The following is a 25,999-nucleotide window of genomic DNA, read 5'->3' as shown; positions in this document are numbered from 1 at the left end:
AGAATTGGAGGTAAATTTCAAGGTGGTTTGAAACACCGATGGGCAACTGTTCCTGCATTTTTTGACATGTTTTAAAAGGAGTCTTAAAAGCGCAACTTTACTTTAGACAATCTTTAATGAACATAGAGGCAGAGGATGGGGTTCGGGGTCCCCCTCCCCCTTCAAAGCTGAAGTATTCAGAACTCTGCTTTAGGTAATCTTTGGGAGACTTAAAAAGGAGGAATTCGAAGGCTTTCTCTCAATAAATGTTAGGAATTAAATTCTTCTAACTTCAATGATGAAAAGGGGGAACCGTAAATATAAGTCAAATTTAGTGAACTTAGGCGAAAGAGTTCGGGGAGAAGGGAGTCTCTCTCCTTCGAAAATTTCTCCATGCTGAAGCATTGAAATACTATTTTGGCTATTTTTGAGTGCGTTAAGAGTTGGGGAGCTCGGGGGTCTTTCTCGAAACATTTTCGAAATTGAAGTCTTAAAACTTTGGGCTGTCTTTGGGGATGTGGGAAGGGGAGTTGCTCTTTCAATAGAAAAATAAATCTTAAACAAACTTATACTGCCTTTGGTGCGCCTGCTTCACATAAGGATAAGGGGCTATTCCGCTGCTCAGCCCGAAAATTTTTTTCTTTCTGAAGTTTTAAGTCTGTTTTAGGCTATCATTGGATGACTTAAATGGGAAGGGAGTTTAAAGATTCTGTCATGTTCCCGAAATTAAAGTATTAAAACTTTTAGGCGGTCATACGTCACGTATGTGGGTAAAGGGAGTACTGTTCCTTGAAAAAAAAATTTAGAAACTGAAGCTTTAAAAACTCAAATTAAGGCGTTTGTGGTGATTTTAGAGGAATGGGTTCGGAAGTTCTCCTCCGAAATTTTTTTGATGCTGAAATATTTAAAACGCTTCTTTAGGCTGTATTTGACTGCCTTTTGAGGGATATGATTCGGGGGCCCTCCCTGGGGTGAGGATTCAGTTCCCCTATTGTTTTTTTTTTAATTTAATGAATATTGAATAGTGTTCCTCGTTTAAAAAATTATCTACTTCACTGGGTGCCTCGGTAGCGCAGTAGGCAGCGCGTCAGTCTCATCTACTTCACTGGAGCTGTTTTTTTTATTGCTAACTCTACCATCTGCTATCTTATAAAAGAATTCTTTTACAAATGAAGACTGTTTGGGGGAGTGGTGCCAGTTACCATTAATCGCCCATACCTTCCCCCATCTTTCCTTCTTTTCTGGTTTGTTCGTGCTATCTTGGGTAGACTTTCTGATCAGAACTGATTTTGTGGCAAAAGTGAAAATCTTATGTCCCAAGCTTGCTGCAGTAAAAATGTTTACGATCGGCAAAAAAGTAATGGCGGTGAGCCCCAAACGCTTTTACCCTTAGCATCATCCAACATCGTCTAAAATTGCGTTTTTGGATCTTCAATTTCGAAATATTACCGAAGTAGAGTTCTTGGACTCCATCCCTTCAAATGTATTCAAAAAGCATGTATATGTTATGAAAGATGGAGTAAAATTTCATTTTTAATGCTTCAATTTCAAAATCTTCAACGCTACAATTTCAGAACAGCCAGCTCCCCCCCCCCCCCCCACTCTTTCTCTAATATTTTTAAAGATCGCCCAATATTGTAATTTTGAGACTATCAGTTTGAAAAATTTCATGTAAGAGAGTCTCTGACCCCTTCCTTTCCCTGAACGTTACTAAAATGGCCTACCACTGCGTTTTTTGGACTTCAATTTTAAAAAAAATCTGGGGGAGAGCCCCCAGACCCCCCTCCCCTCATTATAGGCGGTTTTTACATTTTTTGGAACGACGGTGTCAAAATGCTTAAATATTACAACTTAACTGGGTCCATGTTGTTAGAAAAGACAAGCTTAAAATTCATGTTAAACAGATTCTAAAGCTGCCAAGGCTAAAATCTACAATATTTATACTAATAAATTTTTCCTTAAGCACGCATGTGGGGGGGGGGGAGTCACAAGATTTTCCGTCTTGAACACATCACCTAACTTGCACCCATGATTACCTCCAATAATGTTAAGAGACGGAGGTTCGGGGTTTCTCTGGCGGATTTTTTTTTGCAATTGTAGAGGCAAAATGCAGTTTAATGCAATCTTTTCGTGATGATACATGGAGGAGAAATTCGAGGGCCTACACCAAGAAATTTTTGTAATTTGCAGTCTTAAAGATGAATTCTAATTATCTTTGGTGATGGTAGGGGAGAAGAGGTTCGGAGCGCTCCCCCCCCCCCCCCCCCGAAATTGTAGTTCTAAAAGGCTGTTTCAGACGATTTTTGGTGATTTTAAGGGAAGGAGAGATTAAAAGCCCTATTACAGGAAAATTTACTAATTTATAGACTTAAAAACGCAGTCTAGAGTTTGGTAAGGTTAGGGGTTGAAGAAATTCTGAGGTCCACTCTCAAAATTTTTTCAAAATTGAACTCTTTAAATTGCAAATGTAGGCAATCCATGCTTCATGAGTAACTTTTAGAGAACCAGCAATTTTTCGAAATTGAAGCTCCAGAATCGTAATTCTTGTCTCTTCCATCCGGCTTGCTTTGTGGGAGACACCGCAGTCATAAATCTTTCGGACACAAACTAACACATATCCCTTTTCTTTCCCTCATGGGGAAAGTAAACGCATCTAACAAGACCAACCCATTATGCTAAATGAACCCAAATATTTGGTATTCACTTGATATTTTTGAAATTTTCGTGGGGTGGCCATGCCCTCTCTCTGGCATTGTTTCCATTCTTATTAGACTGCACATGAATTACAATGCAGTTTTATTTTAATTTAAGCTAGGACTTTGAGGAATAAGGTTTTTTTCATATTTAGCTCAAAAAAGGTTTAACTATTTTTGAAACTTTTTCAGGGTGGCCATGGTTCCCCTCTCATTGTTGACTTTGTATGTATTATAAGGGAAATTATTTGCATTTTCTCTCAAAAGAAGGGTATTTTAACTTTTCTTGAATTTTTCGTGGAGGGGGCCATGGCCCCCTCCCTGGATCCGCCCATGCTAAGACCAAGTATTGTTGAGCCTAATAGTAATTTTAACATCCTAGCTACAATTTTTAATAAGACTAAGCATCGCCATTCTAGCTTCCCCTCTCGGATCATGCAGCATCATTTATTTATTTAGTTTTTTACTTGAGCAAAAAAGCGAAAATGACTTGCTTCATTTTCATATTTTAGTTGGCATTTTTTCATTTTGCGAGAAGTACAACTGTAGCGGAAACCCTGCTTGTTATGCTTCATGAAATAAAAGTGTATTTACTTGATCATTCTTTTTGATCATGGCAGTGGACAAATGTGGGTTAGAATTCAATGCATCAAAAAATTCTTAAGCATGAATAAATTCCTTTTTGTTTCCTGGAGTATCTAATAATGTTTCAATGAATTATGTAGCCATATACAGTCAATCTATCGCTTATTGCCATTATTTTTAATCTTTAAATATTACAATTATTTGTTTATCTCAAATGTGAAACCTCGGGTTTTATCCAAGCGTTATTTTTGCTCAAATCATTCTCAAAAAGGCTTGTATTATGGAATGTGCAAGGGTGTGGATAGCTTTAAGAGGGCCATTGATCTTCATTAGGGACTAATAAATTGACTAGGACCAGCCTAGCTGGGACCAGAGCCCGTCGCTGGTCGTCACATTTGCATTTGTAATGTTTTACACCAATTTGTTACGTACGTACATTTTTTTAGCTAAATTTATCTGATTTTTAGAAGTTAATTGAGCATAAACTCTACTATTCTTGTAGGCTTTAGTTAATTTTAAAATGGACTTATTTGTCAAATGTAAAAGCCTGTCTTCGTATCTTTCATTTAGGAGTTTCAATACTTGCATTGAAAACTGATCACCATCAAGCTGTCAATAATAGACTATTCCAGTAATGTTGATCCTATGACCTTCTTGAGTTTCCTTTGCATCCTTACAAGGACTTACTTAATGTTAATTATACACAAGTGTTTTTTTTTACGCCAATTTTTCCACATTTGGCAAAACTTCAAAAAAGTCTAAATATGTTTTCATCTTCAAAAAAATTTTTACACGAATATTTAATGCAAATTCACAATTTTTCCCACCACTGGTATTTGTGAGTTTACAGAAAAGTTAAAATCGGCCCACCCTAACGCATACTATCAGACTTTGCCTTCAAAACATTGGTGTAGTTTGCTAGTATTTCTTTCTTCAAGATCAAAGCATAGTCTGTCAAGGATCTGTGACTCGTTGGATTTTTTTTAGTGTAAACAGAAACTTATGCCAAAGAGTGTTTAAAGAAACAAGTGCCTAATAACTCATTTTTTTAAGTGGGTGTTTATATTCCACAGCCAGAGACACCCAATGATAAGCATCTACATTTATAAGTTCCAATTTTTCAGATATGCTTTTTTTTCTTTTTGTAAAATTTCAACTATGTCATTGTTCTGCATGAGTGTATAAATCAATGTACATTGTACTTTGAAATACAACTTAATTGCTTGAAACATTTCAAGGACATTAATAACATTTCTAAATGTTATTTCCTATGTTAGATTTTGTGCAGAAACGATTTCCCAAAGCACACAGAAATGAAATTGTTGCCGAAATTAATTTAAAGTGTGACGAAGCTAGATTTATTAATTTAAAGCAAGATCCATCCAAAAAATCTCAGGTAAGTTAAGTTTTTTCAATTTTTGTTAATTAAATATTTGAAAACTCAAACTTCAAAATCCTCATAATATATTTCAGTTTCCATAAAGTTGTGCAATGAATTTATTTATAACATAATAGTTTTGTCTCCTTTGTTTGTCAGCATTATCCTCTAAGGAAGTGAGATTTTCCACCATGACTGATATGTTATGTGGAATTGTTTTAGGTAACTACTTGCAAATGGACTTCTGTGGGTGGGAGTGTGGAGAATATTGTGGCAATCGTGCTTTCTTATGCAAACCCTGCTTTAACATTAATTGACACAAAAATGGATGTTATAGTTGAACAAAATGCGTATTGCAACTATTTTCCAAAACATTTCTCTTGAGTAAAGTTGAGTTTTTCATTTGTGTCCTTCAAAATTCATTGTCTTAGTGCTAAAAAAGTAGTTCATTTTATATTGTTTTAATTTTTGTTCAGTTTTGTTTCTGATGCTATACAAAGTAAGATTTTCCATCATTCCAATTGAAAAGGCTTCTGAAGTATCTCCTTCAATTTTATATATAAATGTAAAAATATAAGACAATGCCACTTCTAGTGTGGAAATATTGTAATCATAATAAAGCAATGTATAATGATGCATTATGCAGTAATGTATAATATGATGTAATAGTTATTTAAGAATCCATGTATTATGCATTACCTTTTTTTTTTTAGTTAAGAATCCAGAATAATAGCATCAGGGAAAATTAATAGAGAAAATGTCAAAGATCTAATAGGTTTACTAGAAACTATCTTATCTGGGCTAGTATTTTGTGTTAAAAATTAGGGTTAGGTTTTGATTTAAAAAAATCAGCATATATGCATCAACAGTCATCATTGGATCTCAATGATTATTACTGTATGGGTCATTCTCGAGAAAACTTAACTTTTAAACGCAAATATTTTTCAATTTTGAACCTTTTGTTTTCTTTTTTTTTTACTTTTACATGAAAGTGTTACCCACTAGAAGTAACCATAAACAATGGCCCAGCTAAGTTCCAATTATTTTACTCATAAATAAAAAAAATTAAAAATGCCTTGTTCATGGAAATGAAAAAAAAGGAAAAAAAACTTTTTTAATATTTAAAAATTGAGGCCAATTTAATATCAAAGTAGTAATTTTGTTAATTGGTGCAAACAATCAGCTATTTTAATGATTAGTGGGAATATAATATTAAGCTCCCTTAATTAAAGTACGGCTTAATTAGTAGTTACAAATATATGTTAAAGAATAATATTTCATAAATGTGAGGATATACTGGCAATTTATAATTTTGGTAGAATGCCTATTATTGATGTATTTCCCCTCCATCATTTATTTTCACCTCAGAAATAATGACATTGACAGGATGGCGACAGATCAGGGAAAAGTCGGGGAAATATCACTGAGTTTTGAAAAAATAACAAAAAATCAAGGAAAATTGATTTTCTGAAGAGGAACAATTTTTTTTGGCTGTACAATATTAAGTATTCTAATTCCCTACTCATTTTCTGCCAATTATTTGTTCAATAAAAAAAAAGTAAATTAATGAGGTGCGATTGTAAACTGCCGCATTTGTGCATCTTTTTTCCTCAACGTCAAAGTATTGAATCTTACTTATTAACCACAGGATGAACTTCCTAAGATGCTTCTGTATCTGTTAGGTTGTTTATTTTACCTAGCTTGAAATTTCCTTTTACGGAAAAAAGAAACAACCATACAGGCAAAGAGGAAGACTTCATTAAGGCTGCTCTTCAGTGGGAAAGAAAAACCATCTCGCTTGAAAATGGGCTTTTTCTTTAAACGAAAGCAATGTTCATCAGTGAAGTGATTGACACTTCAACAACCAATAGAACGAGCGGTGGCCGATGAAAGTGTGGATCATGTGACCTGTCACATTTTGCAGGGGGACAGACCGGACGCTCCCCTGCTGTGCAGAGTAGTCGAAGGAGGTAATAGCTGACGGCGAAATGAAACCGCAGCTTTTTACAGACCCTTCCAAGGAAATTCTAGTTCTTTCCCTCTTGAGTCTTGACTACATAGGTAAAAGAAAAATAACTCAATGTAAAAGGCGCGGCATTTTGCAATCCCGCTTGTGATATTAATTTATTTGCATTCGCACTAAAATTAATTTTTGAAACGAAGATTTTTTTCCCCATTAATACGGTTCCTGATCTCATCTAGGAAAAATTAACGAATAAATGAATATTTGCAATAAATTTATAAATTCGTTTTATTTTAGAAAAATGTTCGTTATTGAAAATTGATAATATCAAAAAAGGAAGGAAAAAAAAGATAGCCTGCATGACCACACTGAATTTTAACGAAATGAACTCCAAATTCTAACCAAAAAATATTCTTTAAAAATGGATGATCCTACTTAATAAATTTGAAAAATCGAGTGCCGAATAAAAGTGGGGACTAACTAGTTATCGGTTGGCGAAATTCTTTCACTTCCTCTGCCTGTTTGCCACTCTCCCCAACCCCATCCGAGTTAGCAGAAAACATTCTTAAAAATGAAACTAGATCCTCTTTGCATAGTTAATACTTGATTGTACAATAAACATTAATGCCACTAATTAGTTACATTAACCTTTATTTGAACTGATAATATTTATATTTTAGTGCTAAATTAAATACTACTTTGTTGGTTAGTTACCTGTTTTACAAATGTAGTGGCGACTAGAAAAAAATGTGGCTACTATAAATACCTTTTCTCACCACTGGTGACCAGAAAATCCCCCTAATCTTTATCTTTGAATCCTTTTCTTTTTGAAAAAATATTTATTTATTTATCTAAGTACTATATGCAGATGAGAAGGCTACGATAGCATTTCTCAAGGGGTTGTTATGGTGAAAGTTCTTTCAAATTGAGCATAACAACGGCAAAGTCGCGGACGGCTACGGTTAAGGATTTCCTGAATTTGAAAAATTAAAGATTTTTCTCTGATCTTTGTATGCAAGGGTGCTCACCCTGCTCCAAGCTCAAAGGCAAAAATCACTTTTTCCCCCACTCTCAATGTTTGTAAACTATCTTGCGTTGAAATTTTGCAATAAAACTAAACCTAGCACTTTTAGAGTCTCAGATTCCCAGTTACTAAATTCGGCAAAATACATGAGGTATTACATGCACTATATGACCAAAAGTATTGGGACACTTTCAAAAATTCACAATTTTACGGATTTCTCAAAAAATAAAAGACCAATTGCTCTCTGCTCTGTAATTTTTTTTCTCATGAAAAGTATACTCCAGACGTCAAATCCAATAACAATTAAGTCTGCTATTCATTTAGGGGACCAGCAACAAATAATCTGTTCTTATCATGAATCACTCTATAGCGATGGCAGGAAAGTGTTGCCAGTTTGCTAACAATTCCTTACCATTCGTCGCCTATCCTAGAATTATAGAAATTCGGCTCATTAGATTGATGATAACTTTTTAAAATTTAAAGAAATTGCGGTGGAATTTTTTTCATGGATTGTAGGATGTATCTGAGCTTTGAATTATGAACGTTATAAATTGCTATCTTTCGTGTCTGCGCAGTGAAAAATTAATAGCTTTAACTGTTCATATTTCAACAAATTTTCAATATTTTAACTTCAAATTTTATTATTATGTTTCTCTAAAATGCTGTCAAATATTTTAAAAGTTTAGTAACGTTTGACGAAATACTCTGCGTAATATAAGGCGAAAACCTTCAAAAAAAATTTTGCATTTTTGAAAGAAATGCTTATATTTCCATGGGTATAAGAGATACCTTTCACAAAAATATAAAAAATAAGTTTTTGATAGATTTTTAACTCATTTCTGAAAATTATAGCTTATTCCCAGCAATTTGCAATGAAAAAATTATCAAAAAACTTTTTTACTCAATTTGTTGTCGGTCCCCTAAATGAATAGCAGACTTAATTTTTATTGGAAAATGACAACTAGAGTATACATTTTATGCGAAACAAATTATAGAGCAATTGGACTATTATTTCTCGAGAAATCCCTAAACATGTGAATTTTTGAAAGTGTCCCAATGCTTTTGGTCATATAGTGTATATAGTGCTTCTACTTCAACACATTGAGCTTTTATTAAAATTTTCTAATAAGTCTTGTGAGTGTCTGATCCTCGTTAGTTGTCATAATAAATATTAAGGGTTGTACTTTTTCTCAGGAGGCACGAAAATATTACCTACATGTATATCTGCCTGAAAAAAAAAAAAAAAAAAAAATCTCGAAATACTTAGATGAAAAAAAATCTCAACGCCTCGCTCTGCCAGATTTTAAAGTTTTTTATCGCTCTGCCTCGTTTTCATGCATCTTGCATTTAATGAATCAATAATAAAAAATAAAAAAAAGGGCAAGAAACAGATTTGCAGGAAATACATAAAGTTGAAACAAAAATGAAAATGAACAGCTTACATTTAGGAAAGCAATTATAGGTACAAGTAAGGGTTCACAATTAAAAAAAAAAAACAAACAAGACAAACTTTTTCTTTTAAGTTCTGTGTTACGCACTTCTGTGCCGAAAAATTATCGTATCCTGTCTTCAGTCACAGAATAAAATGAATGTTCTAATCCAATGATTATCAAGTAATTTTCATTCGTATAGAACAAAAATCTTTTTTGAGATCCCACATTTTCCATTTCTATTGACTCCTAGTAATATGTAAATACAGCGAGAGAAAGGATTTAGCTTCTTGTTTAGGAGAGGGAACCATTTCTATATTTAATTAACATGATCTTTATCGTAAGCATACTATTTACTCAGAAATACTCCCTATTTTCCCAAGCACTCTGTTTGAGGGCTATGCCTTTTAATTTTCTCGAAAATAAAAATTTTCAAAATGCACTTTTAGACGATCTCTGGTAGTATTTGGAAGTAAGTAAGAGGTCCTGTGATCTTCCACCAGCAAATTTTTGAACTTGAAACGCCAAAAACACAATTTCAGGTTCTTCAATTCTGTTAGGAAACGGGGAGTTCGGAAGCTTTCCCCGGAATTTTTCGAAATAGTCTAAAAACGCAGTCTTAGTGTGATGTTGGGGGGGGGGGGGGAGGCAAAATTTTTAAAGTGTTATAAACATGATTGTAGGCCATCTTTAATAACGTTGGGGACATGCAGGTTTTTGAAATCCAAAAATGCAATTTTAGACGACTTTTTTTTTTTTTATGGTCAAAGAAGGACTTTTCACAAACTCCCTTCCCCGAAATTTTTTGAAATTAAAGCCATAAAAACGAAATTTAAGACGATCTTTAATGATGTTTTTTTTAAGGGGGGGGGGGGGGTGCTTATGTGACCTGAAAACCTTTATGCCTGTAATTAATTTTTTCTACATTGTATTAAAATGCTGATTCTAGCTTCTGAGAATGAAAATAGAAAACAGTGAAAACTTGTAACCCCCATTCTATATTGTTCACATTTTAGTTAGCTTTGTCGGCAACATAAGGCTGAAAACGTCATTAAAACTAATACATACAATGCTTAGTAATTCTACCACGGTGTGTTTTTTACATTAACTGAATTATATTAAATTGCTAATATATTTTTCATGATTTTCTATGTGTTTAATGAGTATGTTGGTGTACGGAATGTTTTCCGCAATTGAATTTTCCACCTCCCAAACCTTCTAAAGAAATTTGACGAGTCTGGCTCTTAAAGACACAAATAATTTTCAAAAATGTTTGTTGAGCTGTGGAAAGCACTTTATGTGTGTACCATTTGTAGTAACATAAAACACATGTAAAACGATGCAAAATACCCAGTATCTGGAATACGATTTAATCTATATATAAAAATATTTTTCTACTGGAAGGGAAAAATGTCAACTTTTCGCATTCGACAGCATTGTAACAATGTTCATTATATTGTAAATAAACAATTTGACTCAGAAATATTCCTTTCAAATCTATTTCTTTTCAAACCACAAATTTGAAAAAAAAGCAGATGTTGCGAATTTAACAGCTAATAGCACGCATCTACATGGATTCACTTTCAAAAGCACTTGATTCTTCACGAAAGCCTTATAGGAAAAGAGGAAAGAAGAAAGGACGTCCAGCGGAGGTCATTGAGGGGAACTAATGAGAGGGTAATAAATCTTACACCCCCATTAGCACTTACCCCTTCAGTCTGTGCTTACCCCTCAAAAAGGGGAGGTTTCTAATAAAGGGCGGGGCGAATGCAAAAAAGTTAACGTATTTTGAAATTTTTTTCAATAGTTAGAACATGATATTTGTTTAAAAAAATGGGTCGCATTATTTCAAACAAGATCTCAAAAGAGAGCTGGAAATATTTTGCCGTGTCAGGGCGTTCTTAAAATTTCGATAGCACGAGTTGCAGATGTTTTACAGAGCGAAATGTCCAACAGTACCTCGTTTTCGAAGAAATTCATTTTTTCTCGAATTTTAAAAAATCGGAGAATGGACACATCAAAAAAGTAAAAACTAAAAGAAACAGACATGGTCTTGAAAAATACTCAGAAAAAAAACCGGATCCGAAAAACTTCACAGGAATTTGTAAAACAAGCTCCAACTTTCTCCGTAGGTTAACATTAGATCCGAATCTTTCAGACTCTCAGTGAAGAGCACCCTTAATGCCTTAGCTCCTTTGCCTTTATTCCATTGTCTCGAAGTAATTAGCGTACTGTAATCATGATTTCTAGAAGAAATCTTTGGTTTTTTGAATTAATACTATAAAAGCTTAAAAGTTATTTAAAGAACTTTCAATTTAAAAAAACTTTGTTTTTTGCCGTTATATTTATACTATTTGATGTCACCGCAGATTATAAAGGTTTTCTTTTCTTCAGACGTAAGTGATTCTTTAATTTTATAACCAAATTGTATTCTTCTTTTATATATTTTGAAGTTAACGAATTGCTTTTTTTTTCTTGCATTTCAAAGTTTTTCATTACAAAAGCAATCTAAGATTTTTTTTCGTTACATACTGAAATCATTTGAAATAGAGTTAACTTGTGTACTTAAGTAAATATCTTTATTTTTTTTACTGTTAAAATGGTGTATTCATTCATTAAAACCTATGTTCTTGATTAGAGAAAAGCTCCCTATGAATGGATGTCAAATGGTTTCATCTGTTTTGCATAAGTATGTGAATTAATTATATAAGAATAACTACATTACTTCTATTCTTTCACTATTACTTGTTATTCTTACAACAATTATTATACTGTTTGAAAACTTAGTTCAAAATAATTTCAATTAATTTTTAGTTCTATCATAAATACACATATGTTTTTAAGAGTAATTTTAATATTTTCTTAAAATTCTTATGCTAAGTAATTTCTGGAAGTAAAGTTTTCTTTCTTTTTTAATTTTCTATAATCTTTCCATGTAGAAAAATTTAATATACTGTTTTATAGGTCCCCCCCCCCCCCCCCCCCCCCCAAAAAAAAATTGACTTGATATGTTTTTTCAATCATTTTATTAAAAAAGTAGCATCTTTTTAAAATATATCTTTAGTTCAACAACTTTACACAACTTAAAACGTTTAAAATACTGCATTTTATACAAACATACAATGGATTTCAAGTAAAGCAAAGGAAGAAAACCATTTTCATTGGTAACGTAAATCAGGGAAATTTGGTGAACTAAATCAGGGAAAAGTCAGGAAACTTTTTTTCACAGTTCCTGTCGCCACCCTGATTGATAAGGTATGTCATGGAGGTGAGGACTTTGCCATTAATATAGGCCTAATGGATATTTTTTCAGGGATTTTTTTTTCTCTTTGTTGCTACAATCTGCACATGTTAAGCATATAAAAACAAATTCACTTCTTTTTTTAAATTAATTTACATCCCTGAAATTCAAGTTCACGGAGGTGAGAAGTCTGAATAACCATACCAAATTTTTAAAGCAAAATCTTATCTTTTTGTTTTTCGACAAAAATCTCACAACTTCAACTATGGCTGAAAATAAACAAGGGGGACCCCCTGTATCATGGAAAATAAAATTTGATGTCATTAATGCCAGGTGTTAATGAGGAAGGAATGGCATTTTGTGTTTAGGTAACAGAGATGAGAATTTATTGTGTGACATGACTCCTTGTCCTACTAAAGCAAACTGAAACAATATTAAAAAATGTAATATACTTAAACAATTAGTATTTGAAACATTTGTGAAAGGAATAATCAATAACTAAAAATATACTTTTGATTAAACAAGTTATTAAGCAACATAAACAGTTACACAAGGTGTGTGACATGCCACGGAGGTGAGAATCCACTTGTTGTGAACCAAAAACAGACTAAAATAAAAATTATTATTAAAAAATTGTTGGCAGGTTTAAATAGATATATTTTTGATGCAATTAAAAATCATTGTCGAATGAGTTGTTCCTTAAAGTTTTTATTGTAAAAGGCATTTGACAGAAAAGTAACACTTTTTGAAGAATGACCCATATATGTTTTGATTTTATTTAATGAATAAGAAGCATATTGTAGAGTATTTATTAACACTCTAATAATTGTTATCCCTCAATTTGAGCTCTAAGAATTGTAAGTTTTCTCAAATAGTCAGAGGAGTTCTTCAAGTCCAAAATTGTTCATTCTTTCAATACTTCACTCAAGCTTTATTTCAGCAAGACAATGTCTGTACTTATATTACTAAGAAATTTTCAAGACTACTTCACAGCACAATCAGAACATATCTTTCTTATTCACTTCATATAATTATTTATTGCACAACGCATGTTAGGTATTTTTTGTTAACTGATATCTGGCTCAATATATATTTGTAAAGGGGTCGAAGTAGTCCTATATATCCTATATTTCCTATATTTTCAAAAAAAGCATCAAAATCGTCCTATATTTCCTATATTTTTCAAAAATGTCCTATATTTTCTATATTTCCGTTTTATACCATATATATCTTTTAAAAAGAACGGTAAATAAACTTTCTGACATCGGATTTTTCGCTGAAAGTACGTGCCCAAACGAATTTCAAATTAAAAAACTCAACTGACTCAATTCTGCAACAGGGCATCTTCTCTCATTAGCTACAGCAATGTCACGTCACTCTATAGCGGGTGGAGTTTCAAGAACTAATGCTGAAGTTGGTTTTAGAATTTTACATTTGGGGAGGGAGGGGGGCAACAGCCGTTTGTTTTGTTTTCCATCATGGTTTTTGTTGGTATATTTTTGCGTTCAGGGCATTTTCTGATCGGAATGTTCTAAGTTTTTTTTGCAATCTTTTCTTTTTGTGGAATTTTGGGATCGTGGAATGATTAGTTCCTTATGATATTAAAACGTAGTTTGTTGTAATAAGTGGAATTTAAATGGCGAAATCGCATCGCTTAACAACATTTCGTGTGGAGTTGTTGAACCAGGAGGACATTAATTCTACAAATTTTGGTGCATGGTGCTCTAAAGGAAAAGATGATTTTACCGCTTTTTGCTATTTTTGCAACTGTTCAGTGCCCATAAGCAATAGTGAATTTTCGCAATTGAGGCAGCATGCTAAAACATTCAAGCATAAAGAAAACTCTGAAAAATGCCAGAAGGATCCTTCTCAAGCTCTGTTTGTTTTTAATACAAGTGGTAAAGAGTTCAGTTTAGATATAAAATCTAAGAGCAGTGGAATTAATACTTTGGTCATGAGTGAGAAAGAAAAAATTAAAATTATCTTTGTTCAAATTTTTCTTTAGTTATTTAGTCTATAAAGTACACTTTTTTCAAAAATCACTTTCAACTACAGGAAAGTCATTATAGATGTAAGGTATTTTGTTTGAGGTTTTTTTTTAAATAAAATCATTGATAAGAATAACTTTATAATATATGATATGTATTATTTCTTTTTTCATTGCAAAATTATTCATATAATGTGTCCTATATTTGTCCTATATTTTGTGGAAAATGTCCTATATGTGACAAGTTGGTCACTTCTACCCCTGTTTGTACCATTCCTGATACTAATAAATTTTGTGTTTGGATTGAACTGTTTTGTTTCAGGTAACTATTTAAAATGTTCCATTGAATGTGATGCATAAGAAACACTGTTTAGCAGTAAAAGAAAATTTTTTTACCTAGCACTTAGTATCTATAATTATTTATCAGTTAAAATTATTTGTGGATTTTTTTTTTTTTTTGTAACTTGGAAGTCTTTTTACCAGCATAATTTTTTTACGTGCATTTTTTTTCTCAGCATAAAAATTACATATGAGGCAGTTAGAAGCAAAGGGATGCAAGTGGCAAAATTAAAAATTTGGAGATAACCAGTACAAATGGTAGGTGAACCTCTCCTCTGTCTTGGGGCAAGAGGTTGTACTAGTAGCCCTGGTAGGTGCTGCTGTACAGCATATTTTAGAAAAAAAAATTTCAATGAAAGCCTATCTAGGATCTGATCTTTAAACGCTTTTTACTCAAAACTTAAAATAGTCCTCTTGCACCCCTTTGCTTCTCACTGCCTCATATGTACTAGCGTTGTCACACAAAATTAATTTTGTGACCGACCTAGCAATGGTTTAGATAGAGAGGGTCAAGGGGGCAATCCGCCCAGGTAGCACTTTTGAGGGGCGGCAATTTCACACTTTTGATGCGAAAAAATTTAACGTGTTCTCCCAATAAGGAAATCATGCTTTTGCTCTACTACTGGAGGTAAAAAGGGAAAGAAGTCTTTGAATTGTAAGGTTTTAGTACGACTATAATCAGTGGCGCACACAAGGAAGGGGTACAGGGGATCCGGACCCCTCCCAAAGGTCTTGCTTTTTTCCCGATTGATTACGATTCTGTGTATTTTGTACGTAAAATAAATTCAAACAAAGGTAACATTAATTTCAGTTCTAATAAGTGAAAAAAAAAAATCCTCATGATAAAAGATTTTTTTTAAATATTGTGCACTTTTCCTATAACAAATTTCCTATTACAAGCAGAATGGTGATTATAAATGAATACACTAAAAAACCATGTTTTAGTTTTGTAATTACAGATTATACCAAATGAGATTCTATGAACTTCTAAATCATATGGTGCTTCTGCAACGATGAATTTGATTTGTTAAATCCATTTTTGAATTATGAGAAAAGTTAATGCGTATATTATTTTGCTGTGTGGTAATTTATTTAAGTATATTTTATTAAATAACACTAATTGTTTATTCAAAAGTTTATTTTTTACTGCTTTTCGTTCTCGAGAATCGAAAAAATCAAGTCAATGTGTTTGATAGCGTATTGGGGATATGATATGAGACTGAGGCTTTCGATCTTAGACCATCCCAAGGCAAAATTCCTGTGTGTGCACCTGACTATAATAATAAAATTACTTTAATACAAAACATGTGTTTTTCTTGTGGACATCTCAGCGCTATTGTTTGTTTTTTCTTTTCTTCCTCTGAAGCTACAGACTGAGGGAGGTGGTAATGCAAAGTCAAGGGACCATGTTTTTTTTCTTTCTGCTGTTAGAAGTCTCAAATAGCTAGCGATTTCTTGCTCATTAACCGACTTCAATAAAGGATGATTTCGACTTGCGGCTTTTTATGTATGTTTTCGTATTGCTCCAAGAATACTGGATTGATTTGAAAAATTCTTTTTTTGTTTGGAAGGGTGTACTTTCCAGATGGTCCTATGTTAATTGTGTGTGAATCTGATGAGGGGTCCCGGAAAAATCTAAGAAACTTTAAATTTTATACATTGTGGCTAAGTAGACCAGTCTTCGTCAGATGTACAATACGTAACAAGTCACGTGGGTTTGGCGTGAACAGTGTATTTTTTCAACGGAGGAATTTATTCAATTCTCACGCATCGGAATGTTTGATTTTTACGGCTTCGCCTGTTAATTTTAATTATAGTCTTACTACTGTATGTATTATTCGTGCAGCAAATCAGTAAATTAAGTGTATTTTGCTATGAAAATAGTTGAATTAATTAATTTACTATCAAAAAATTTTTGCTAATAACTTCATTTAGTCATTAAAGTTTTTTTTTTTTTTTTTTTTGATATTTCAGTTTTGAAATATATTTAGTGTTCAATTCATGGGGAACTGAAGAAAAAATCCCACTCCCCCACCTTTTTAGACGATTAAATTTATATCCCTTAATAAACGTATCGTAACTGGTGTCCAATTTCTGAAATGTTACAAGTATTCTACATTTAATATTTCATGATGCTGTCAGTTTAATTTACAGTTATAGCTCCCCAATTCCTAGAAAACGCCTGGTCCGATTAGGAAAATTCTTTATCTGATTGAAACAGTATACTTCTCCCGGTCATCTAATGGTCTTCAAGTCCGGGTATAAGGGAGCCTGGAGAAATCGAGGGAACTCTTCAAATTTCATACTCGCACTTTGTCATTTGTAAATTCGTTAGCTTCTCGCTTAGTGAACCGATTTTTTTTTTTTTTTTTTTTTTTTTGTTTAATGGTAGGAGTGATCTAACTTAGGTCCCAAACCTTTGTTTCACCACATTTGTTCTTTACAAAAAAGTTATGGGCAAAAAAAAAACCTTTATTTAATTTTAATATTAAACGATTAAATATAAAATCCATTGTTTAAGAAAGTGCCATAAAACAAAGGTACTTTTTTTACTCAGTGTTAAAGAAAGTACCATATAAAACATTAATATTAATACCCCTTAAGGGCGGGGGGATGTTGAATGTGTAGTTTTCTTTTTGAGGGGGACTCTTGCTTAGAGAGTATCCCACCCCCTTAATATTTCCCCTCTTGCTGTATTTCTTTCTCTGTTTTGCTCATCTTAGCTATTTTCAGACAAATGTGCTTGACTCTTTCTCGAGATGTAACTAGTGTAACACATACTCTACCCTACATACTTATTTTAAATTTACACCACTAAAAAGCAAAAAATAAATTATTTTCAAATAAAAAAAGAACCGACTTCGAAAAACAAAGAGGGACTAAAAAGTAAAAAATAATTGGTCATACTCATATACGATTTCCTACCCAAACATATAGATCAAATTTATTTTACAATTCCAGTAGAAAAATCAACTAAACTAAACACTCAATTATAAAATAAACACTGAATTTAATTACTATACGATGAATTATTTTAATACCTAACTAATTATATATGATCTCTTAATTTTTAATAACCACTTGAAGACAGGGCCTCCTATAAAGTACTACAAAACGTAACCAATTTCATACACTCTCCCAAATTTTTGACCTCACTACGGCCCTACCCCTTTTTCCGGTAGTTATCTAAACCCCTAGGCAGTATAGTGGTACCCCCATTACTGAAGCTCTGCGCACGGCCATGGTCCTTACACCACTAGATACATCCTACATTTATGTGTTTTTCAGTTTAGTTCAAAAGCTTTACGGACATCACACCCAAAACTTTACCAGTATCTTCAAACGGGTAAAATCATTACCATCACTTGAAAGGTTTTAAACGAGCAAAAACTCCTTTATCTTCAAAAAAAATTTTATATTGTTTAATTATCAGATAGAGTAATTAAATTAGAGAAAAAAAAGCACTTACCAGTATAAATAATATCCATCTTGAACAAATAAATCATGTGAATTTAGGAACACTTTAATTTTGTGTGATGATATGATGAATTCTGAACTTGACTTTTGTCCACCTAGCTTGTATTAATCAAAACACTGTGGGGGCTGTGAATTATTTCTTTTTTCTTCTGCAAGAAAAATAAGAAGGAAAAAAAATAAGTTTATTTTCTTGTTTGTTAAAATACTTTTGGCTCTTTAATATGTCAACTATTTCCCATCAATATGGGCGGCAAATTGAGAAACCGCCAAGGGCGACAGAAAGTAGCTACGCCACTGCACCCTAGTGACCCCACTAAAATATGCCAATATGCTAGAAAATGTGATTTTCAAAGTTGTAGCTCAATTGGATAATGTTAATATGTGCCTCAACAAGGGTAATTTTGAAAAATAGTAGTTTTTCCTCTCTTAACACCAAAACTATTCATTCTAGGAACTTGGTTCTAGTCTCATTTCATCCAAAATTTTGTTAACTTGCAGTTTGATCTCATCCACATTTTTGATAAAAGTGATCGAGTGCTATTTGGGATTTTAGTGCTTAGTACAGATTTCACTTCTTCATTTTCAAAGAAGAAAATACAGATAGTTGGCTTGCAACTTCTGAGGCTCATTTTTACTTGATGCATAAGCTGTGCAAGAGCTGGCTATCAGAAGGTAACAAGTGCATCAGAAGGTTTTGGTGAGACATGAGGCCAATTGAAAATATGTTGTATTTCTGTTTTAAATTCATGGTTGTTGATGTACTGGAAATTGAAGGTAGAGCCATTCTCTAGTTAATCTCAAATGTTTCACACAGATTTCAATGCTTGAAAACTTGTTATGCAAATCATGATAATACAATGTTTACAAATTGTCCTGAGATCTCGCCTGTTTTACCAGCCTCCCACAAAGAATGGCAATTGCCTGTTTTCTTATAGAGTCCCAGTTATCCCACATACAAACTTTTCATTTTCACATTTGATTACAAGATTTCTTAATAAATCTCTAATCTCGCTAGAAGACACACAATGTTTCACATTTCCGGCTTTTTTTTCATATATATTTTTGTTTTTGCTCTCAAAACATTACATTATGAAAAGATGTTAAAATTTTACTGTAAGAAATAATGCAGTTCATATTTTAATGAAAGAGTATCCGCTGCCATCTGACTTGAAAAATCCCAAATATCACTCAATCAGTTGTGTCAAAAATGTGAATGGGATCAAACTTCAAGTCAACAAAATTTCTTATAAAAGGAAATCAGAAAGAAGCATTTAGGATGTATAGTTTTGGTGTTAAAGAGGGGAAACTATGATTTTGTGCTAAAACTTGCTGGTTTTCTCAGCTTTACTCTCATTGAGCCACGGGTTAGTATTATCCAATTGAACTGAAACTTTGCAAATCACATTTTCTAGCCTATTGGCACATTTTGGGAGGGTGCTGCAAAAGATTTTTCTTTTTTCACCATATATCTTGCAACCACTCTAAATGTGTTCATGTTTTATATAAATGTGTATAAAATGAAAAAAAAAATTACATTTTCTGAATAATGCATTCAGCATAAAATAATTACTTTTTGTAGTTATAATTAGTAAAGTATTGATTATGTTACTAAATTGATAGTAAAATTCAACATTAATTTTAATTAGGTTGCTGAAATTTTGGCAAAGGAAAGGGAAAGACGTGCTAGCGAAAACTCAGATGAAACTGTGAAATGCGTTGTTGCTCCTTCATCCACCACATCAATCCTTTCTTCTCCTCTACAAAAAGTTCCAAATGTTGTTTCTATCAAACGCCCTTCTGTAGTTTGCAGTTCACCAAATATTCTTTTCCCTAGAAAGGCAAGTCCGAATTTAGTACGGTATGCTTCACCTATCCTTATACAACCTAAACCTCCTCCCAATATTGAACTGCATGAACCTGCAAAAAAGCGTCTGACTGTCAGGAACTTGTTGGATGCAACTAAAGTAGACGGTGCAACCAAACAAACTGGTATAGTTAGTATTCTGGAAAAAAGTAAACCTCCTTCATATCTTAGTCAACCTGTGCCACATCAAAACTATCCAGTGAGACCTTATGTTATAATTGGAACAACTACTGGCAAGCAGAGCACTTCTACCACTCAGGTAATAAACATGTTATCTTTGTTATACCTCATTATAATTTAAATATAATGATTTCTGTAAAAGAAAAAAAAAATATTGAACCATTGTAAATATATTTGATATGGTAACGAGGCTAAAACTCAAATGGGTTGGTGGGATTCTTGCCAAATTTTCTCAGATTTCCTCCTTGATCACCCTCTCAGTCCTTGTCTGTACGGGAGGTTCCCATCCTTGAAAATCCAAAAATCTCTGGGGAAAACTAACAGCTGTAAACAATTCGCAAAAAAATTGCAGAAAATAACACATGAAATGCAAACTATTAGTGAAAATACCCAGAATATTGTGACGGTAAATGAATATTGCTGTCTTTTCACTCCCCCTAATCAGACTAATGGAATTTTCTGCATAAGATGGAATTCGTTTGGAGCTTCTAACAGTGGTGGCGCTAGGAAATCCCCGACAGGGTGGCAAACTTGCCCGACAGGGGGGCATAGCCAAATTTTACTTTGCAAGATCCCCCCCCCCCCCCCCAGAGTCTGATCATCCTGACATTGGACATCGGGCACATTCCTATTTCAGGAAATTCATTTTGTGCCTCCCCCCCCCATTCCAGCTTTTTTTTTATATGTTGAAGCAATAAAATATTTCTTTCGATACTTGCATTTTTACACAACCGTACTAAATTTGGTGGTACCTCATATCACAATGTAATATATACATTTAAAAAGTAGAAGATATGTAGTAGTATACGATAAATATATAAATGTGGTTAAACTTTGCAATAAACCGTAAATACCAAAATGATCTATCATATAACTTTTAATAGTAAATACAGACTAAATTTGGAGTGGTTTTCTGATTTGCAAAGAGATCACACTTTTAAGGCGAATTTTTAACAACAAATAGATTTTTTCCTTGTTTTGGCATTTGCAAAACTATCAATGATATCATTGTACTCTAGATTCTGAGTGAAATCATTATTTATTTTTAATTAACATGATAAATTAAGGGTATTTTGATCCCCCCTGAAATCTAAGAGGAAGGGCCTGTGCCCCACATGCCCCTGCGGTAATCAGGCTCTGCCCCCCTCCAATTCAAGTGATAAAGAAACTAATCATTTTTTGCTTCTAAGAACACGAATTCCCTATAAAAACTAAAAGCAAAAAATAAAAAATTTAAAATAGATAAAATGAAATATGTAGGTAAAAAAAATCAAATTAAAAATGAAAAACATGAAACTAGGCTTTTGTGAACAGGGTCATCGCGAGATCAATAAACTAGAACTGTCTGAGAATTAGATATTGACGAAAAGTCTGACTATGATGTAAAATCATTATAAATGTGCGCCCAACAGAATTTTATGCAGAGAAAGAAACTTAACAACAGGAATTTTTTTGTGCTTGTAGAAATTAGGGGGGTCCGGGGGTTCTCCCCCGTAAATTTTCCGAAATTGTAGCTCTGAAAACGCAATTTTAGATGATCTTCGGTAATTTCATGGAGAGAAGGATTTGGGTGCTCACTCCCAAAGAATTTTAAGAAATTGAAGTCCAATAAACGAACTTTTAGTCGATCTGTAATGGTATTTTATAGGGAGTGAGAGTCGAGGTGCATCCCCGAAAAAGTTTTAAAATTGAAATATCGAAAACGCAATTGTAGGTCATGTTTGGTAACGTTAGGGTGATGGGGTTAGTGACCGATTAAGATACTGAGGGTCCCCCCCCCCTTCCGTAATCAAACCTTATAAACACACAAATTTACGGAGGGAAACTCCCAGGGCTCAAGGTTATAGCAGTGCTCATCCACTAGCTCAAAATATTTATTGGGGAGCAGAGAAACCCACATCTTAAGTAAACAAAAAAAAAAAAAAGCAACTAATATTAAGTTAAAAATTCAGAAGAAACTTGAGCCCGATGCCTAGCTTTATATTAAGATGAACCTCGCGAGTCAGAACACGTATAAAATTAAATTTATTTATATTTTCTTTCATTATATTATTTTTCCGGGATAACTTGGGAAAGCATGGAAAAGGGAAGATGATTACAACTACTAAGTTTTGCTAGCGCAAAGCAGAATCAAGAGAAAAAATTGAAAATCTTTTGAAGAGCCTAGTTTGCTAAAACCCATTACAAGTATTTTATTTGATAACAAATAGAAACTGGAAACGGGTAAAAATTTTGCGCTAAAAAAATTAGAAAAGGTGCAAATTTTTACGATTTTTAATTAATTTGTATGGTAATAAAAGGTCTACATCGATTAGGTCTAGCTGGTGGTGGATGGAGCTGACGGGTAACCGGGCTAATCAGATAAATAATCATGATAGTTTCATAGGGGCTGCACACATATTTCATTCCTAGATTTTTACAAATATCATCGTACAAGTCACAGCTATTAGGAGAAAAATGTGTGGGCCGCCGAAGCATGTTTGCTTGAAATAGAAAATAAAAGTTAAAATGTAGTGAGCGAGATTTAAATTATTGAAATGAATAGTCACACCAGCAGTTCTAAGCAAGAAAAATGACAGACTCCGACTTCGGGAATTTTAGAGCCTTCGACTCTGATTCCACAAGAACTGGCAGGGGATTTTAAGGGAAAATGATCGACTCCGACTGCTGAATTTTTAAATCTTCGACTCCTGACTCCGACTTCTTTACCTCAAAATCAGTCCGACTTCAACTCCTCACCCGTTGGTTCTAAGTTTTTGAATGTACTAAACGAAAGTAATGTGTGTGTTTTGTGTAATCCAAAAAAACAAAAACGAAACTTGATAATATGATCGGCACTATGCTAAACTCGGTAACAAACGAAGGTGAAAAAACGCGAATCTCGTTTTTCAAATTCAATGGTTTGCCGAAGTACTCAAAAAGGAAAAGGGCTATTACTACTGTACGCTCCCGATTATCCGCGGAATTGAGTGACTCAGGTACCGCGGATAATCCAAAAAGGTTTAAAACCAGAGGTAAAGAAGACAGAAATTATCTTTTGCATGAGAATGATTGTATTGTAAATAAAACGTGAAACGTTTAAAAGAGATGCGGCATTAAAAAATATGTGTATTTCAAGCTCTACAGAACTAAAATAAACTAAAATTTAAATCAGGAACTTTCCGTCAACCTAAAACATTCAACAGCCCAGAAGTGAAAACAGTGTGTGACCACAACAAAAAAGACCCCATCAGAGAATTCCCAGAAGACCTGTAGGCGTTTTCCTAACCTTTCTCAATCGGAACAGATGATAAAGATAATGTCTTACGCTCTTTTAAACTAGGGGTCTTCAGTAAACACATGTGTTTTACCGAAATCAGATGAACGCTTTCCCTTGAGGCACGTGTCAAAGAGAAGTTGATGACAATGCATACCGACTTTCACGTTTTTTGAGAAGGAGCACTTGTCGTGGAAAAGGGGAAAAAAATCTGGAACGAATTGATTTCAGATCCGCGTTTTTGAAGAACAAAATTTTTCAACTTTTTTTTTTTCTTTTTCCGAGACTTTCGCAGATAATCCACTCGTGGATAATCGAGAGTTTACTGTACTTCAAACAATAAGATTTACACTTAATGTTATTTATAAAAATCAAAAAATTGAAAATAACTAAAGCGTCTGATGGACAAAAATATTGTTTCGGCTCTCCTGAAAAGAGCCAATTTTCACATTCGGTAGTTCAGCATAGTGCCGACGATATTACGTCATAAACAAACTTAGTAAGGATCAAAGTGATTAACATTAATTGCACCAGTTTCTTTTGTGTAAGGTTTTTCTCTTTTTTTTTTTTAATTAACTATATACCTAACTTTTTTCAAATTTTTTGAAGCATTCATAATTCGAAAATGCATAACCATTAGTTTCAAACTTTTTATTGAACATGCCAGTTGAAATAGGTCATAATTTCAAATTTCAAGTTTTAATTCTCTTTCCAGACTAAAGGGGGAAAATGTAAATTCAAAGTCTTACCCCAAAATTTATCTACATAGATCATTTTTGCAGATGTACGGAGTCGGAGGGAAAATGGCCGACTCCAACTCAGGGCCGGATTTAGACTTAACGGGGCCCTAAGCCATTTTAGGTTTGGGGCCCCTTTTGCAGTTTTAACAACGTTTCTCTCGGTGGTGTAAGAGAGGCACTTTTTTTTTATAATTTTTGTTCTCCTTGACTATGTCGGTCTCTTTCATCTGATACATACAGCAATACTTTAATTTTTGATGATCGTGTTTTAATGTGTTTTCCCTGATGTCCTGTGTTGGATTGACCTTAAGAGGGGAAATGTTATCAAGAAAGTCACACATGACTCCCCTTTAAGTGGAGTACAAAATATTCCCAATTGTAGGGGCCCGGGGATTTCTTCCCCGGAGGAAATTTTGAAAAATAGATATAAAAATTCTGCATTTTGAAGCCTTATAAGATGTAATTGCAACTACAAAAATATCAGGACAGAAATAGGCAAACAAAACTTTTTTAAAGTTATAAACTCTTTCAAAAATTGATAATACACAGTAAAAATTGTTTTTGATTCGAAAAACCAATGACAGCAGTCGACAGAGAGAAACAGCGCGGGAAACGAAAAGACACCGCATTGCTTCGTGCTCACATTGGCTTTCGATACAATTAGTTTTTAATCACCCCTCTAGCTCACCGACAAACAATTCAACTCCGACTCCTTTACCTTAAAATCAGTTCGACTCCAACTCTCACTCCGACCCCGCAATCACTGGCAGTGTTACAGGCATTGAGGGAAAATGACTCCGACTCTTGGAATTTTCAACCTACAAATGCCGACTCAGACTCCTTGTCTCCAAAATCTGTCCGACTCCGACTGCGCAGCACTGCTTTTTTACACTATTTTAGTACTTGAAAAAAAGCATATTAAAAAAAAAGAATATAGCTTGCAAAAAAAAAAAAAATTAAACAAGATTGAGTCTGGTATCAGTCTGTAAGTTGGTTTGATCGATCTCGAAGGAGCAATGTTGACTTTTGAATTGGACTTGGTCCGATCAAATGATTACAGCGGTCTGGGCTAAGCGCAGCTTTTACTTTAAGTTAGAAACATGAGTTTCGACTGCATGATAACATCTGAAAAAAAAAAAAAAAATGGAAGCAAAATGTATGTTTTCAATTGCTTTTAACACATGATTTATTTATTTATTTAATTTTGCCTTTTCCAAAAGGTTCGCCCCTCCCCCTCCCCCAAACATTTTTCTCAAAAAGAACCCAAACCCGATGCATTATCAACCCGACGTTTAATAATCTAATGATTGTTTAGTTGTGCCAAGCCTGAATGTTTAGTAAATCATTCTCCATTCCCAACAAAACTATTATGCAGCCTACAAACAAGATCAATATAAGTTTTTGAGAAAAATGTATTTAAAATGTTAAACATCTATTTGCTTTTATTATATTAGTCCAAAGAATTTTTTTCCTGCATTTAGCATTTGAAGACAAGACATCATTGCACTAAAAAATTAAAACATTAAATCTACTTTAGTACACTTCCTTGTATGAGGTAAAAAAATCGTTTACTCATCGATATGTTTTGTTGCAGAATAATCAACAATAATCAGAAAAGTTGTAAATAACTACAGTAATAACTTACTTGTAACTTCTGAGTGAAAATAAAGTACTTTAAAACGCATTAATAAGTGCGGTCTGCGTCTGCGCACTTGACGTGACGATGAAGAGCTGTTTAGCGAATGTAATAGGAAAGCAAAAATCTCCGAAGCATGTTTTTTCTCCCCCGATGACAACCCCCCACCCCCATCCCCTCTCGTCTCGTCCTGGCTATTGTCATTCAGTACGTATTTCTCTCCTCTT

General features: G+C 33.5%; 1 protein-coding gene across 1 annotated transcript in view; it reads left to right on the top strand.

Moving 5' to 3' along the window:
* Window positions 1-25,999, top strand: part of LOC129220566 (MYND-type zinc finger-containing chromatin reader ZMYND8-like) — a 163,794-nt gene that overhangs the window by 132,225 nt on the left and 5,570 nt on the right. Inside the window, exons 23-24 of the mRNA XM_054854997.1 lie at window positions 4,535-4,653; window positions 19,743-20,219. Coding sequence (XP_054710972.1) covers window positions 4,535-4,653; window positions 19,743-20,219 — 596 coding nt within the window. The remainder of the gene's footprint in view (window positions 1-4,534; window positions 4,654-19,742; window positions 20,220-25,999) is intronic.

Source organism: Uloborus diversus, chromosome 4 (assembly GCF_026930045.1).
Source record: "Uloborus diversus isolate 005 chromosome 4, Udiv.v.3.1, whole genome shotgun sequence".
NCBI lineage: Eukaryota > Metazoa > Arthropoda > Arachnida > Araneae > Uloboridae > Uloborus > Uloborus diversus.
Note: the sequence above shows the minus strand (reverse complement) of the source record. Positions and strands in the feature narration are given on the sequence as shown.